The sequence below is a fragment of the Canis lupus genome, chromosome 25 (assembly GCF_003254725.2).
Source record: "Canis lupus dingo isolate Sandy chromosome 25, ASM325472v2, whole genome shotgun sequence".
Lineage (NCBI taxonomy): Eukaryota > Metazoa > Chordata > Mammalia > Carnivora > Canidae > Canis > Canis lupus.
Window position 1 is genome coordinate 25283229 of NC_064267.1, and position 19205 is coordinate 25302433.

Here is a 19205-nt window from a genome sequence, read left to right on the forward strand (position 1 = left end):
CAACATTTGACTCTAGCGAGAGGTGAAAAAACAAGAGTGTTAGATAAGAATTAATCCATTAAGGTATCCTTTTTAAAGACTGACATGATTTATGGTAATCAAATGAGCATCCACTTGCTTTTCTGATACTCAGAGTATAAGATATCTTGAAAAATCTTAAAGGAGAGAAATCCTCCCTCCCCTTTCTTTTCTATTCCTTTAAAGGCACTGGGAAGTAAAAATTGATTCTCTATACACAATTAAAAAAATATATTAACTTCTAAACTGGGTTTGGTTATCAGCTAGTTTTTAGAAGTATATTTTTATTTAAAAAAATCAGCACTTATTTTAAGAAAGACCAAATCTTTTCAGTCCTTTCCCAGCCTCACACATAAATAGAAATATTAATCACATTTAAGATGATTTAAAATTTCCTTTGTTAAATAATTGAAATGATAAAATAAAAGTAAATTTTCCAAGAGAGTAGCAAAGGCACAGGTGCTATTTTGTGGTAACTCACCTGCATTTTTATTAAGATATCCATTGAGTCTGTTTATGTGATTTTTAAAAATGTTCACATACATTTAAAAACTGAGTACATTTTCCTCATTAGTTTTCAGTGAAAACAAAGCAATACTTCTGAATCACTGAATAGAATCACCATAATGAATCCAATAATTACTGATTATGTTTCTTGCTGTTTACTGATATGACAACTGAATATTTTTCAAGATCCATTCAAAGTTAGTTTTCTACCTAATGTCAGGGATACTGCTTTTCCTCATTTTGTAGAAGATCCTCATAATGCCAAAAACTCATTTCATTTGTGTATTATATCTCTTAAGCTGTACTATTTTCTCACAGCTTACATTTAGTGTTTTCCTCTCATGCAGTTAAAAATATTTATGGTTGGGGCACCTGGGTGGCTCAGTTGATTAAGCATCAGACTCTTGCCTTCAGCTCGGGTCATGATCTCAAGGTCATGAGATGGAGTACCCCCCTACAGCCTGGCACTGAGTATGGAGCCTGCTTCGGATTCTCCCACTCCTTCTCCCTCTCCCTCTGCCACTCCCACTGCTCATGCTCTCTCTATCTTTCTAAAATAAATAAATAAACAAAATCCTAAAAAAATATATTTATGTTCAAAAAATATAAAAATAAAATAAAAATATTACAGTCAAAATGCTTAAAGACAAATCAAAGCATGCAATCTATGGGTCAAAATCATTTTGAAATTGAAGCAATTCATAATTTTTACTTAAGAATTATCAACATCTTTTACTCTTATTTTTTTTCTCCTGCTACCCATTCTTGGCTTTTATTAGTTTTTCTAAACAATCCTTAAACAACTGCTAAGCAATTCTTTTTCTTTTTTCTCCCATAAAAACAAATTCAGGGAAAATAATTATAGACTACATTGTATTTCCTTTCTCTTTTAAGAATGAAAATAGCTTAACTGAATCTCATGGAAACGGTAGGTATTCTTATAATTTGGATCATTTTCTTTTTTGAAATAGAATAATATCCCAGAGATATTAAAGAAGTATGAGCATGGAAGTAGCTTTCCAATCTTTTACCCTAGGACATATCATGGTTCTGAATAATCTACATAGGACCTGTATAAAAATGTTGCTTATCACTATATTAAACAGAAGATTAAAAAAGAGTACATATGCATTGGCAATTACACTCTTTCCTATAAATTTAGGTAAAACATTTGGTAGATGGAATAATTTTTTAAATGTTATCAGTCGTTTTTAGTTATCCAGACCCTTCCCAGTACAAAAATTCAACAACTGTTTGATTCCCCACAACATAGAGTCTTGCTGTGGGGAACTTAAAATATGGTTATTACCAGATTTAAAGAAGCTTCCTTTCCGGTGACTAGGAGTTATTGTAGAAATATCTACAAAAAAATAATTTCCTAAAATGAAGCATCATGACAACAAGTATTATAACAAAGAAAGACAAAGAAACACTATTGGTCCAAAGAAGATAAATTCAGAGAGCTATTAACATGAGAATAGATTTTTTTCTCTCAAGACATATCTATGATACCACAGTACTTGGAAGATTACTGGAAATTAGCATGAGAATTTTTGGTGGAATTAATCTGAAGATTTATCTTGTTAAAGCATATTCAAAACACATTTCACATAGAATAGTAAACAGAACAATTACCTTTAAAGTTGGGTCTAATTCTTGCATCATATCCTGATGTTCTCCCCATTAATTTATCCAGAAAGTCAGAAGGTGACATTGGAGCACTTCGAGATCTTGCACTGTCTGTTTCCTTTGTTGCAACCAAGCTATAAATGAGAACATTCAGATTTTACCAAAAAACGATAACAAAGTCTTCCTAATAATTGTCACCATAAATAGCAAATAAAAATGGTAAGCAAAAATACCTTTTAAAACAAAAAGGAAAACTTTCTCTACTATATACAGTGAATGTTATCATAATGACAGATAGGTCTTTATAGATCTACAGTCAGTATTTATTAGGTTTCACATGTATTCAGCCCAAAGATCAGAGGTGACATTATTTTGTGGTAAATCTGGAAATAAAGGCATTTCCAAATTAGTAGGCTTTCAAAATTTGTATTTACCCAAGTTTGACTTCTAATTGTAATTTTTAGTTAAAAGTGTCTTAGAGATTCAGGCATAAGAAAAAAAAAAGAAAATTAAGCTATGAGATATAATTCTTACTGCTCTTATTGAAGGAAAAGCATCATCTTTCAAGTTTTGCGAAATCTTCTCAATGGTAATAAAACTTCTGTCCTACAGATTAAGCAGTAATGTTCTTTTCTTCAATTAGAGGCTTCCTATATTAGTAACATACCCAGTTAAATTCATTCTGCTTTCACTTTGTATCATTCATCTACAGCACCTTTTATTCGGATCTAAAATTTGTGCATTAAGATTGAGAAATCAAAAAAAAAAAAAAGATTGAGAAATCGCCATCAATGTGATCAGTGCACCTGGTTATTATACAATAAGAATGTGTGTCCAGGAAAGTAAAGAGTACTGTACATTTTTTTCATTCAGACATTTTCTGCTTCATGCAGCTGCTCATCCTAGAAGCACAAAAGTGTCGCTGCACCCCATCCAGCTCCTCATTTACCTAGGCTGGTCCACAGAAGGCCAGGGTCTGCTTGTTAAGATCAAATAATTCTTTTTATCCATAGAGCTTTGCTCAGGGAAGTGCAACAGACTTCCTGAGCACACATGTGTTTGAAACTGATATATTCTAGCTGATGTTACTTCCTGGAGATTGTCAGTCATCAGATCCTCCCAGCTCTGTCACTCAACTCAGAGCATTGCCAGGCCCTGAGCCTCTGTGGTCACAGCTTGAACTCAGCAGTATCAAATTCCTCCTGCCAGAATTTTTAATAAGTAGTGAAAATGGGTCTTACAGCCATCACTGTTGAATTGTCTACCACACACAGAGGCACAATTTTAAAATCCAATATCAATCATAATGTGAGATTGATGTTTCTGAAAGTGGAGGATCACAGCTAACAGCATCCATTAACTATTGTGCAGCTCCAAAGTTTCTATCTAGTTCTGGACATTCTAAGCCACTTATCAGCCCAGCGGCTCTCTTTCTGACTCTCATGCTTTTTGCCTGACAAGAAGTTTCTCTTCTCCCTATTATTTTGGCTCCACATTATTTTGTAACCTTTTACCTCTGATTATTACTGGTCAGTTGAACTCCCTGTCACCCAGATCTCTGAAAAGTTTATTCCAATGTAATAATAATGGTGATGACAATGATGCTGATGATATCATAAAAAGACCATTACATTCTCAATAACTCTAGAACTTCTTTCTTCTACCATCTGGTTTTAAGTAACTTTCACCTGTCCTCTTAAGTAGCATTTCCTCATTTCCCATAGCCCAAGAACTCTCATAACTACAGATTTCTGCTTCTAAACCATTCCCCACATTTCTTTTACAAAATCCTTCCTTTGGGTTATCAGAAAATAAACTTCTACATTCTCCTAACAACAAATAAACCAATTTACTTTGACCTGAACGAATTATACCCTTTGCTTCACCTTTTAAAAAACAATAGAATACTATGTATGCTAAACTGACAATCCCTCACATTTTGCACTGCATGGGGAAGATAATTCTAGATTATCCAAATTAGCCCTGTGTGCAATGACCTGTATTTTTATAAAAGAGGCAGAGGCATATTTGACTACACACAGGAGGGGGAAGGCACTGTGACCAGAGAAGCAAAGAGTATTACAGTGATGTGCATAGCCAAGAAATACCAGCAGTCAACAGAGCCAGGAAAAGGAACACATTCTCTCTTCTAGAGCCTCTGGAGAGCACTCGGTTCCTACTCACACCTTGTTTTGGTCCCAGTGAACTGACTTTAGACTTCTGGCTTCCGGAACTGTGGAAGAATAAATCACTGTTGTTCGTTGTAATTGTTAATAGCAGTCATAGGAAGTAAGCACTAGCCTTCAACTAAATGAAAATGAGTTTTTCATTTAGTTATTCCACTTTTTTTTTAATTTTTATTATATACGATAGTCACATAGAGAGAGAGAGAGAAAGAGAGAGAGAGAGAGGCAGAGACATAGGCAGAGGGAGAAGCAGGCTCCATGCAGGGAGCCCGATGTGGGATTCGATCTCGGGTCTCCAGGATCGCGCCCTGGGCCAAAGGCAGGCGCTAAACCAATGCGCCACCCAGGGATCCCTATTCCACTTTTTTGTTGTTGTTGTTATTCCAGTTTTCAACTCGAGAATTGCTCTTTTGTTCTTCTTTGTATTTTCTATCTCTTTGTTGGTATTTTGCATTGCAGAGATAATTATTATCATACTTTATTTTTAGTTCTTTGGACAGAGGGCTCTAGTTTTTTAAAAATGTATTTAAAATAACTGGTTTAAAGTCTGGGGCACCTGGGTGGCTCAGTGAGTTAAGCAATTGACTCTTGATTTTGGCTCAGGTCATGATCTCAGGGTTGTGGGATTGAGCCCTATATCAGGCTCCAAACCCAATGAGGGGTCTGCTTCTCTCTCTCCCTCTGCTATTCCCCATCCTCTCTAACATAAATAAATAAATCTTTAAAACAAACTAGTTTAAAGTCTTGTTTAGTAATTCCACTCTCTTTGCTTTCTCAGGGAAGATTCTGTTGATTGCCCTTTTTTCCCCTGTGTATGAACCATACTTTATTTTCTTTAAATATCTCATAATATTTTTACTGAAAATGGGACATTTTAAATAATATAGTATGGTTACTCTCTAAATCATATTCTCCCTCCTTCCTAGGGTTTGTTGCCACTGTCTGTTTTTTTGTTTTTGCTTTTTTTCTTTAATTGGCTTTTCTGAACTAATTCTGTAAAGTCTACATTCTTTATTGTGTATGACTATAGAAATATCTGTGTGAGTGGCTTAGAAATCACCTAAAAATTGGACAGAGATTTTCTTAAATTCCTAAAACCAATAAATCCCCCAGTATTTTCTGGAGGCTCTGTGTTTATGGGGTCACACCTTCAACACTGAGTCAGCAGTTGACAACTCTGCCTTCACCTTGATTTGCCATTTGCACAGGGGTTCAAGGCCAGCCAGTGTTCAGAACTTAACGTCCTCTCAGGTCTTTCCTGAGTATGCACACAACTAACTCTATGTATATTAGTTTGCTAGGGCAGTCTTAACAAAGTACCACAGACCGAGTGGCTTAAATGACGGAAATTAATTTTCTCACAATTCTGGGAGCTAGAGGACCAAGACCACATTGTTGGCAGGGCTAATTTCCTCTGACAGGTCCCCTCCATGGCTTGCAGATGGTCCTCTTCGATTTCTTCCTCTCTGTGTGTCTGTGTCCTAATCTCCTCTTCTTAGAAGGACACCAGTCCTTGATTAGGACCAACCCATAGAACCTAGTTTTATCTTAATTATCTCCAAATAAAGGCACATTCTTAGGCATCAGGAGTTAGGATTTCAACATATGAATTTTGAAAGGATTCAGTTAGGCCCATAATGCTGGGCATGCTCACAGCCCCATACATATATGTAGTCTTCTAGATACCTAGAAATGTGTGGGCTTTTCCAAACCCCTATGGGCATATCAATTCCATTGCTTTTCCTTTTAAGCTTTTTGGTTAGTCTATTGTTTGCTCCCACTGTTACTGCCTCAGGCACCTGTGAAATTAGAACATTGCCTCTAAATGCTTTTGACAAATATTCCCAGGAAAAAGACTTATGCTGAGTGAGCTCCAAGTTAGGTCTAAAGGAGTCTTGCTAATGGAGTCTTCCAGAGAACCTCCAGGCAGGTCAAATAGTGACAGTTCTTCAACAATGAGGCTTTAAATGAATTCAAACTCCTTCCTATCCACTCTACTAGCTTCCAGGTTGTTGGTTTTTACTGTAATTAGAGGCCATTGGTTTACAATGCTACCATGGAGCTAAGTAAGGAGGACAAGAATAGGATAAGTTATAGCCACAAATCCCACTATTCTTACCAAGATTCAGCTATTTTTCTTGATTAAACTACTTCATATATTGCTGCAAATCTCTGGTGAAATGCCAGAGTTCTGAAAAAAATTGGTTGTCACATTTTTTGGTAGTTTCTCACTGCTTTTATGGTGGAAAAGATTTAAAGACGTCTGTAAAACTGAGAGAACTTTTTATTTTATTTATTTCTATTTATTTATTTTGAATCTAAAGTTATAGTGCATTTTTATTATGTAAAAATATCCTTTCTCATGTCAAATGCACTTAAATATCTGTTAAATATTGAAACAATGAATTTTGAGTTCTCATAATTTATTAGGTGCAAAGCACTGTGCTAAAAAGCTAACATACATAGAACACAAATTTGAAGTTTTACAGTATTCATAGTTCAATAGATTACTCTGTTTTGGCCCATCTGAAGTCTACAGAGAATCCCTGAGAAGTATTAGTGAGCAGGAGCTGAAAAGTGAGGTTATAGTGAAGAGAATGATTGGCTCCCTTCTTCCTACCACTGAGAGCAAAATCGTCATGCTTTGTAACAGGGATTCACAACCAAGTTTTGCAGAATGATGCTTGTAAAAAATGAGAAAATTCTGAGCAGAGAAATTTTCCAATTTTATTAGTTATGTTCCTTTCAATGACATAAGAACTATCCAAGTGCTTAGAGACAACTGATTTTATTACTAAAGATTCACAATTTTAACTCAGAAGGAATTATTGCCCACAAAACAACATGGAGTAATTGGCTGAAAAGCACCTTTCCATCATCTATCCCTTTTTTCTGAAAGGCATAGAGGCTATGGATCTGGGAGATCATGACCTGACGCTTAACTGACTGGACGCTTAACTGACTGAGCCACCCAGAAGTCTCTCTTTCTCTAACTTTTAGTCAATATTGTCATCTGTACAAACATGTTTTAAAACTTTTTTTTTTTTTGAGTTGTTAAAATCCAGGACAGGAGGAGGCAGTGAGAAGACTTATAAGATTAATGTAGAATGAATTTGGGATAAGAAACTGTTTATTAAGAAATTCATTATTTTTGTCCAAATATCTATCAATAAAATAACCATAGTTATAGCAAGTTACTAAGGTTCTTAGTAAATTACTAATGATCAATACTTTAGAAAGAAGCAGCTTTGAAATTGTTGGAAGTCTTCTATTTATGAACGTCTCAAATCTGTTCATTCGTCTGCCTCCCACACTTGGCTCTTCTTTCCTCTACTGCACCAAGTACTGTATTTATTATCTTTACTATTTATTATATTTACTACTTATTCTTACTTCTTCTTAACTATTTACTGTTAACTCTTCTTGGCAACTGTGTGTGGACTCATATACAGTCCCATCAATAAATATTTGTTCCAGCTAAGTATTTTATGTATTCTTATTTGTATAAAGACAGGCTACTTGAAAGTTCAGAGACTTCAATTTCTGAGATACTTGCAGAAACCTGCTTTCTTAAGATTTGAAATAAAATATCAAAATTTGGGGCATACGGGCAGCTCAGTTGGTTATGCTTCTGACTCTTGGTTTCAGCTCAGGTCATGCTCTCCTGGTCAAAAGATTGGCTCTATAATGGGCATGGAGCTTATTTAGGATTCTCTCTCTCCTCTCCCTGTACTCCTCCCTGCCCTGCTCATGCTCACTCTCTCTCTCTCTCTCTATATATATATATATATGATTATATATATCATATATATTAAATATATATAATTGTATAAATATATGATTACATATTAAATATATAATCATATAAAAATAAAATATATCATATAAAATCATATGATGATATATATGATTATATATATTAAAAATTGTAATTTAAAAAATCACAATTCATCAAAAACATGTCCCTTTCTCTCCTCTTCTCTTCCCTTTGTCCTCCTCAATGAGATAAGAAAATAAAACATCTACTTTTGTAGGACAGAAATAAAAATTAAATATGGATGCTTTTAAGATGAATTTAGGATAATTTTCATTATCTATTTACCTCTGCTAAATGCACCTTAAAATTGAGAAAAAATATGAAAAACATAGGTGGGCAACATAAAGAGAGTTTGAGATAAGTCTTGCTCACAAATCTCCATGCATCTATTTTTGTGAATTGATTTGCACAGAAGAAAGGGTGACTTGTGGGGAATAAATCAATGCCCAGACTCCTCAGGCTCAGGGTATGATGGAGAAAAAAGAGCTTATCCTCTATTTTATGGCTCCACAACCACTCTCATGGGGCTATAGTTCTTTGTGAAAAAAAAAATTTCAGTTACTATTAGGAACTTTGTGAGTTTTAAAAATATAAGCAATTGATATCTGTTCAAAAAAAGCAGAATGGAAAAGATGTGCATTCTAACCATTTATTTATGGCTTCAGTCTCATTAAGAGAATTAAAGAGAAACTGGGACATCTGGGAATATGTGAAGTTTTGAGTATTTCACATGAAAGCATTCTGCCTTATAAAAGGAATCATTTTTTGCCATGAAGACACATGCAGTGAAGCAGGCTTTAAGTTGATAGTTTGATGGTACTAATTATTTTAAAAGGAGACCATAGTGAAGGAATATAAAAGGACTATTGTAGCATACCTCTGGAGACTCTGAAAAATAACTAAAAATTAACAAGGCACTAGGATCTTGATTCTTGCTACTGTGAGCAATATGCCAGTCAAATACGATTATCATTTTAAAGTTATCTCATTTCTGAACTCATATCTGCAGTTTGGTGGGACCTAGGCTATTTTAATTTATAATAAATATGATAAGTATTATAGTTGCTTCCTGATCTCTTAAGCATATATACATGATATCATTTAATTCTCATAACAATGTTGCAGGTTAGATATAACAATCCATGTATTACAGGCGAAGAAACAAAGGTATAAAAAGTTTTATTGCCAAGCCACTTAAACATTAAATGTATAAAGCAATATTTTAAACAAATGGAACTTTACACTGAAAACAACTAGTTTAAAACAAATCTACATTGAAGAGCTAAAAATACAGTAGAAAAAAACATGGCTGTGACCTAAGATAAAAGAAATTCACAGAAAGGAGCCAAGTATCCAAGAGCTGCATTTCTCAGGGGTGAGAATAAACTTGAGTGGTGCCTGAGTAGTTTACAATCTGTGTAAAAGTTCTGAAAGCTTTATGGATTTATGGGGACAAACACTGTATTCCAGGACTCATTCAAAGGATGAGCTCTTATAAGTGGCTTTAAGATCTCAAAGACATTCTTTGAGTAAGAATGAACCAGAAATGTAGAGGCCTTAGCAGGAGAGTAGGCATAGCTTAGAATCATCTCAATTTCTGAAACTAGAATAAATTGATCACAGATTGCTGGCAACCCAGCTCCCTAATAAGAGCAAACATAAATCAAACTTACATTCCCATACACACTTGTTCTTTTTTCATTTTTTTTCAAACTTGGGTAATGGCAACTCCATTTCTCTTTCCATTTCTTGGGATAAAAATCTTTGGTAACCTTGCCTCCTCTTCTTATTTCACATCATATCAATCAACTTGGCTCTACCTTCTAATTTAGATCTGTAATACAACTACTTCTCACCATGTTCTCTTCAATGCCTCTGGTACAACCTAACTTCTAATTATCTTTATGATCTAAGCTTAAGTATCATTTTCTCAAGAAATCCTAACTATTCGCTCTGATTTTGTAAAACCTTGCTAAAATATTTCCTACATTTGTGCTTCTTGATTAGTAGCACTTAATACAATTGCAATTGTCATTTTAATAGAATTAATCAATCAATGTCTATCTCCTACTTTTTTGGATCTATTACTTAAGCAAATCATGACTGTTCCAAATGTTTTAATAGACCCGGAAGAAATCCAGATCATCCAAAGTAATAACTGAACAAATATTTTTGAAACAAATTAACTAAATATAATGATGGAGAGGTCAAACATTAGACTATGACCCTCCAAGTCTAGCAGTAATCATGCCTAGAGTATGTGCTTAACACGAGAGAGGGTCCAACTTTCCTTCTATCCAAGTTAGGAGTAATGCTAACAAATAACCAAAGACAATCTTAGAACAAGTATTTAGAAATAGAAAAAAATCAAGATATAGAAATCTGCAAGACAAACTTAAATCATCAAATCATGAAATCATCACTTAATAGTAGAACTGGAAGGTTGTAAATTGGAATATCATGGTGATATTGCAGTTATGTCTACATTCAGTGTTTACATAAATTAGTGCTTTTTAGAGTCTATGGTGTCTCTGTTCAATACTTGCTAGTTGTTAGTGATAATTACATGTTGTTTGTGCATAGAAGGAGGATTCCATTTAATAGTAAAAATACAAACAGAGGATTAGATAATGCAATCATTTGAAATGTCTTAACTCTAATCTTTAAACAATCTTTTTTATCTACAAAATTTATTTTTGTCATGAACTTATTTTTACTAGACACTTGTAGAATGTTGTGCTCAAAATTTATGCTAATTGTTATAACTTCTATGAAAACTTCTGCTATAACTTCTATACACTGTTTATCCTCATGAGTAATATTTTATTTCTTTATAATTTTGGCATTAGCTTATTTCAACTGAAAGAACTAAAAGGCCATAACACAGTTAATTAACTCACTGATTTGTTGCTCCTTAATGACTTATTTATTTTAAAGAAAACTAATTAAGTGCTTCAGAAACATTGGAAATTACTTAGAATAGACTTAATAGTTTTTGTTATGTGTTCAGTACACAGGATAATTAAATGGAAATCATCATGGTACAATGGCTGAGGTTCCAGATGGATAGTCAGGAAGCTTTTATTCCAGTTTTGTCATTAACTAATTGTTTTGTATTGGGCAAGACAGATATTCTTTTACCAGTATTGAAACAGAGACTTTAAGTGGCACACATTTTTCATAGATAAGTTTAGTAAAGCGAATGACACAATCTATATATATGTTTCAAAAAATGGCCAAGTCTTTATGCTAAATTTTGGACTTTGCATTTGATACCATGACTCCTTTGGTTAGGGATATTTTTAAGTGAAATAAGAGAAATTCACTCAAGCTAATACATAAAAAGGCCCTGAATTTTGTTATAATAGTATTCCATGATACTCAAGTGTAGAAAAATACAGGGAATCTTCAGGAAAGATTGAGCAGCATAAAAGAAAAAGATATGATTGACCCATCATAGTTCATGGATTCAACTTACGGTTGAAACTACTTTAGCTGAAGAGGTTCAAAGTCACATTGCAAATGTATAGTTGTAAGGGATTCAACTGACACACTAGTTTGCTCTTAAATAATTAAATTCTCATTCAGAACATTAAGTCTTTCAGAATTAAACTATTGAGTGAATAAAGTAATTTTTAGTTTATGCCATTTCTTGTTTAGCAGTTTGGTTTAAGTTTTGGTATTCTAGCCAAACTTTAAATAATTCAAAAGAAGTCTATCAAGTTATGTAAAAGTCAGTGAAAATTTCTAGGAGGAGGGGCAGTTGACATGGTAGTCCAGAATTTCACACAGGAAAAGACTGAATGGATAGATACAAGAGAAAATATCTCAGAATTCATGGTGTCAATAAAAGTACCAGAGACTAAAAGAATATTAATGTGTCTGGAATAGGGTCAAAGAGTGTCAATATTAATAACAAATGAGGCTGGAGAGTTGTAGGTATCAGATCATGAACCCTCTTATAGATCACACATTGACTTTTGCTTAAAGCCCCATTTGGAAACGATTCCGGTGGTAAAGGTGAAAGCTGAGGGTAGTTTGAGTAATTTATTTTTTTTTAAAGATTTTATTTATTTATTCATAGAGACACAGAGAGAGAGAGAGAGAGAGAGAGAGGCAGAGACACAGGCAGAGGGAGAAGCAGGCTCCATGCAGAGAGGACGTGGGACTCAATCCAGGGTCTCCAGGATCACGCCCTGGGCTGCAGGCGGCGCTAAACCGCTGCGCCACTGGGGCTGCCCTAGTTTGAGTAATTTAGATAGCAACAGAGTTGGAGAAGAGTAGAAGAATCTAATAGATATACACAAAATCCACAAGTTTTATGATGGTTTGGTACCAAATGTGAACAAAAAGAACATCTCAAGCATAACTGTGATGATTTTAAAAATATTTAATCAAGGCTTTCTTTGACACTCCTCCCTTCCAAGGGTAGAGCCCAATTTTTCTCCTGTTGAATATTCCCTATACAAAGTGACTTCATGTTGGCACATGAATTCTGTAGTTAGGTCATACATAAAACATTGCTCTTGCCATCTAGCTCTCTTTTGGATCACTCACTTCTCCCAGCCACTCAAGTAGCTACATGGGAGAAATTGAGGGCTTCCAACAAATAATTCACCAAATTGTTAGTTATTTGACTGAGCCACTTTGAAATCAGATTCTCTAGCCCAGTCAAGCCTTCATATGACTGTAGCCATGGCTCACATCTTGACAGCAACCTAATAAAAGATCCAACTTAAGCTGTTCCCAAAATTTTGATCCACTGAAAATTTGAGGCTAATAAGTATTTGTTGTTGCTTTAAGTCATTAAATTTTAGAATACTGTGTTATGCAGTTAATAGATAAGTGATATATTGAGTCACCTTTTTGGCTTGAGCAACTATATATATGGACATATCATTCATTGATACAGGACAGAGTGAAAAGGGGAACTAAATGTGAAAGTTATAATAATGAGCTCAATTTTCGATCTGTTGAATTAAGGATGTTATGAAATATCTAAGAGAAACTTATCTCCTATGATATGTTCTCTATATTGAGAAACAAAAAATTGCAATGATATTTTACTGGATGGTTTCTTTGAAAAATTTTAATAAGCATGCTGGCTTTTAAGGGCTTTCATACTAGCCATTCCTTCTGCCTAAAATAGTCTTTTCTGGATAGTCACATTAATTGCTACCTCACCACCTTTAAGCCCTCACTCAAATGACACTTTCTCCAAAGGTCTAACTTACTTAGCTAAAAATGTCTTCCATGTCACATTTTCTCTTTTCTTTCTGCTTTACTCTTCTCCATAAAATTTATTATCTAACATATTATTTATTTTACTTTATTTTGATGCTTTTCTCTACTAGATGATAACTTCATAAAAACAGGTATTTTGCTGTTTGCTGCTGTATTCCTGATACTTGGAATATTGATTGGCAAATAGGAGACCTTAAGTAAATATTTTTGAGATAAATAAATAAATAAATAAATAAATAAATAAATAAATAGTACTTGAAGTATGTCACTAGAGGGAAAAATACTATATATTTCAAACCAAGAAAATCCTGTGTAATAATTAAAATAGGTTGATATGGAACTCAGAAAACTAACAATAAATCATATAATTATAATATTATCTTATTTTCATAGAAGTTGGATATTCAAGAGAGTAGTTCAAATAGGGTTATATTTTTCCAGTGATGCTATCTGATAAAGTTAGTGTTCAACTCTTTCAATTTTAGTGTAGCTCCAGAGAGCAATAAAAGTACCCTTTATTTGATTTAGAATATCACTCTTTGGAAAGTAGAGCACATAGAATCTTTGTCTGGATAAAACTTCATATTTCCTCTCTGAGTAAAAATGTCTTCCTTAAAAAGATTAAGTGAAAACATAGCAAAGACTTTCATAATTCATGTTCTTCTTCCATTGTAAACATTTTTGATAAGTCATTTTTTAATCTGACAAGTTTAATGTTATTTAGGCATTTATAATAATTAAGTTTAAAATTATAAACTTAAAGCTTGTAGCTGTATACAGATATATCATTACACTAACAGTTGCATGCATAAGCCTTTCAGCAAAACTATGTTTAATTCCCCCAAATGACAATAAAAGCAAGTTTTTAAGATCTCAGAATAAACTAAACAAAAAAAAAAATCAAAATTTTGATGGAAGAGTAAAATAAGCAAATTGTCAAGATAAGACAAAAAAAGAATTTGTTCCTCAATATTTTATTTTATATATATAACCATATGTACGTATATGTTAAGTATATGTGCATATACATGTATATGTACATTTATATACATTAATATATACATATTTATATATACATATATTTATATAGGCACATATATACATACAAAACACATATTCTTGTATTCATTTAATTGCTTATGTGCAGTAAAAAGCAGTTACCTAAAACTCTGGATGCAGATAGAGGAGAGTACCAATAAAATCTATACCCAAGGAGTTCATGTTATGATAGAAGAAACACAATAAACAAACAAAAAAATGTAAGTAATAATGATAATTAGAAATTGTTCTATATTCTTAGAAGATAGTCAATATGATGAAACAGAAAATAATGAAAGAGGACATATGGAATGGATAGTCAGTAAAGACTTGCTAGGGACTTGAGATGTGAGTTGAGTGTGAAGCAGAAGGACGAATATTCAAGTAGAGGGAATTGCTACTTCAGACTAATGGTCAATAATCAGTCAATAATCTTTTGGCAAATAACCTAAACTTGATCTCCTATTTTATAATATAAATATAAACAAATTTCAGATGAATTAAAGCTATAAATGTAAATATGTAAATAATTAAAATATTTTAGCATAGTTTAATAGCATTTATTTCCCCCTTTTGCAAATTCCAATTAAACTAATACCAAATGATAAAAGAAGTATATACTGAAACTAAAATACAACAGAAAAGGAGATTCAGCAAATTAGAAATTCCTACAAATTTTGGAAGGTGAAAAGAGGAAAGAATAGAGAGGTAGGTGAAGAGGGTGGGAAATTTTTCAAAAATGGATAAAAACAAGTATTTTCAAAGTGAGTGAGCTGTCTGAATTCAACAGAGACAACTATGCCTAGAGCCATTGTTGTAAAACTGCCAAATATTAAGAATTAAGAGCAGATTCTGAAAGATTCTGAAAGAAAAAGTAAAATGCAAGATTAGACTGGCTTTAGGCTTTGAGGCTTTAGGCAAAGCCTAGTATTTAGTATTTATATATGTTATAAAACATCAAGAAAAAACTTTCAAAGCTCTGGGTAAAAATTATTTTTATTTTGGGCAGCCCAGGTGGCTCAGCGGTTTAGTGCTGCCTTCAGCCCAGGCTATAGTCCTGGAGACCTGGAATTGAGTCCCACATCAGATTCCCTGCATGGAGCCTGCTTCTCCCTCTGTCTGTGTATGTGCCTCTTTCTCTCTGTGTCTCTCATGAATAAATGAATAAAATCTTAAAAAAATATTTTTATTTCATATTTTCAACCTAGCATTTAAGCCAATATGTGAACCAAGTTAGCAGTAATGAAGCGCCACAATACAAGGAATTGAATAGTCTACCTGCATTAATGCTTTCTTCGGAAAATCATTGAGACTATACTGCAGCAAAATGAGGGAGTAAACCAAGAAACAGAATCCTAGAAGGAGCTGATAGAACTTAGAAAGTAGTAATGTGATTTATTCAGATAACATCTATGCAGAAGGCCTCAACAAACCAACAATATAGTTTTGATCAGAAGAAGAAAAAACTCTAGGAAGGCCATTTTGGTGTGGGGTGAGTGAGGTTTGGAAAATAGTGTGTAAACAAAGCCGTAAGATTAAGAGGGAAAAAAAAATGAGTCTTTAAAGAAATATTTAATGTAAGTAAAGACAAAAAAAAAAAGAAATTAGAAAATTGAGGGGAAACAAAATGTAAAACAATGACATAAGGATATTATTTAGATGTATGGGTATGGAAATAATCATCAGAATAAGGAAAATACATGAGCATTTAAAAGTGGTTGCTCTCCAGAAAGAAAACTAGGTATGAGGAAGATGGGATTGAGAATGCTATGAACACATCTGAGCTCTCTGCACTACATAATTTCAAAAATTCATATGAAAATTCTACCTTGAAAATAATCTAAAAGATTGGAAATATGTAAAAAATTGTTTAAAACTTATCATAAATCAGACAAAATGAAATCCTTAAGGGAAAGGCAGATTTATTTAGTACTCACACTCACTCTTTTTCTTTATTAAATACCTCCTGAAAATGTACAACATACATTGTTATGAGGGTTTTGGATTCAGCAACAAACAAAACAAAACAAACTCACTGATTCCAGTGAGTTTACATTCTAGCAGAATGGAATATAACAAGAAACATAATGGATTAGTAAATTACATGCTATTTTAAAGTAATGAAAAATTTAGAGCACCGCAAATGATATTCTAGAATGATAGGATATGGGGTGGAGGGAGCTGTTAAAATTTTAAATATTCATTGAGAATGTGAAACTTTATCAAGACATTAAAGAAAGTCAGGGAGTTGGCTACCTGAGTATCTGAGGCAAGGGTATGTATTCCAAGCAGAGAGAACAGTGATGACAAAGGCTAAAGCCAGGAACAGGATTCACAGAACAAAAAAGAACTAGAACAGAGTTAGCAGGCAGGATAATAGTGAGAAATTAGATCAAAGGGTTGGATGGAACATCAAATCATGTAGGGGCACAAAAACCTTTATATGGAATTTGGCTTTTATTCTGAGTGAAGTGGATGATTTTAAGACATTGAGTAGACATTGGTTTGCCTTTCTTTCATAAAGAATCACCATGCATAATTAATCTGTTCAATATGTACTAGGGTGGGGCTAAGGATGGTTGACAGACACTAGTTAGATTATTGTTACAGACCAAGTGATGATGGCTCAGACCAAGCTGCCACACTGGAGGTAAGATGTGATCATATTTTGGATGCATTTGGAAGCTTGAAACAACATGATTTTCTGACAGATAGGAGGGAAAAAGAGAGTGGTTAAGGATGGGTCCATGTTTTTTGGCCTAAGTAACTGGAAAGATACATTTGATATTAACCAAAAAGGGGGAAATTGTGAGTAGATTAGGTTTGGGGCAAGAAACTGGAGATTGGGAGCACGTGCAATTTGAGATGTCTATTTGACATCCAAGATGCTAAATAGGTCTGCAGCTAGTTTAATGGGTCTAGAGCCTGAGGAAGGACATCTATTTATTGGTTAAGGCACAAATTTGAAAAGTATTGTAGATAAGTAGATAGCATTTAAGGTATTGAGCCTAGAGGAGGTCACCAAAGCATACATATAGATAGAAAAGAAAAGAGATGGAGAAGGAGAGAAGAAAACAGCAAAGCCATGTGGGAAGAATAGCCAAGGGAGCCATAGGAAAAATTCAGTGTGGTCCTAGAAGCCAGTTGGAATAAGCATGTCAAGGAGGAGGGAAGCATGGCACATTAAATGCTGTTAACTGACCAAATAAGATGAAGACTGGGAATTAGCCATTTAATTCTGCTAGGTGGATATCAACAGTGATTTTGACAAATGCAGTTTTGGAGAATTGGTGGAGGTAAAAACATAGATGGATGAGTTCAAGAAAAAATTACAGAGAAATTGTAGCAGTGAGAATGGTACTCATGTGAAAATCATTGAAGTAATGCATCAACATTAAACATTCATGAATGAACCTTTGTGCATGGTTGGTGGGAGTACAAATTGCTGCAGCCAAAACAGTATGGAAGTTCCTTGAAAAATTAAAGAATTATTTTATGATCCAGTAATCCCATTAATGAATACTTAGTCCTCCCAAATAAAAACCCTAATTCAAGAAGATATATGCATCCCTGTGTTATTGTAGCATTATTCACAATACCAAAATACGGAAGAAACCCAAATGTCTATCAATAGATGGACTATCACTCAGCCATAAAAAATAATGATTTTGCCATTTGCTAAGATGTGGATGGACCTAGAGGATGTAATGCTATGTGAAATAAGTCAGACAGAAAAAGACAAATACCATTTGACTTCACTCATATACAGAATTTAAGAAACAAAATAAATGAACAAAAAAAAGAAAGAAAGAAACAACCACCAGACTCTTTGATACAGAAAACAAACTGGTGTTTGTCAGAGGAAAGGTGGAGGGGAAAAATGGTGAAATAGATAAAGGGTATTAGGAGTACATTTATCGTGATGAACACTGAAAAATGTATAGAAATGTTGAATTATTATTTTGTACCCTGAAACTAATATAATTCTGTAAGTTAACTATAAATAAATAAATAAAGTAATTAATTAATTAAATAAATAAACTGAAGGGAAAAATTATGCATGACAAGGAGCACCACAACAAATTAAACAAGCAAATTAAATAGTAGATATGTAACAAAGCACTAATATCTTGAACATATAAAGGAGTCCAACAAATCATTTAGGAAAAGATAATCTAAGGGCACCAGTTTGGCTCAGTTGGTAGAGCATGTGACTCTTAATCTCAGGGTTATAAATTCAAGCTCCATGTTGGGTGTATAGATTACTTGGAAAAAATTGAAAAAGATAATCCAATGGAAGAATGAGCAAAGTATATAAGTAAGCAATTCACAGAAAAAGAAATAGAAATGCATATTTAGTATAAAAGAGAATGCTCAAAATCAGAAGTAATCAGGTAATGTCTGTTTATTTATTTGTTTAGAGAGGGAGAGAGATGAGGGAAGTGGGGTGAAGGGAGAGGGAGAGAGAGAATTCTAAGTAGGCTTCATACCCAGTGCAGAGCTTGATATGGGGCCCAATCTCATGGCCTTGTGAGATCATGAGATGAGCCAAAATCAAGAGTTGGACACTTAGTTGAGTCAACCAGGCACCTCACAATGTCCATTTAAATAGAGACTAAATACCATTACAACTGGCCAAATTTAAAACTTTAACAATATCAAAAATTGATGAGTATATGGTAAAAGTTACTTTTATAAGCAATTGATACACCGAAGGATAGCATATATAGATAGCCATCTTAACGGGGAACTTCAAGGTCTATATT

General features: G+C 33.7%; 1 protein-coding gene across 7 annotated transcripts in view; it reads right to left on the reverse strand.

Annotated features, from left to right (window-relative positions):
* Positions 1–19205, reverse strand: part of GLRA3 (glycine receptor alpha 3) — a 207616-nt gene that overhangs the window by 168970 nt on the left and 19441 nt on the right. For 3 of the 7 annotated variants that reach the window (XM_049101298.1, XM_049101299.1, XM_025462876.3), the window contains exon 2: positions 2161–2288. In XM_049101298.1, the coding sequence (XP_048957255.1) occupies positions 2161–2288 (128 nt within the window). The other 4 variants (XM_035720839.2, XM_035720843.2, XM_035720844.2 and 1 more) reach the window with 4 other exon arrangements.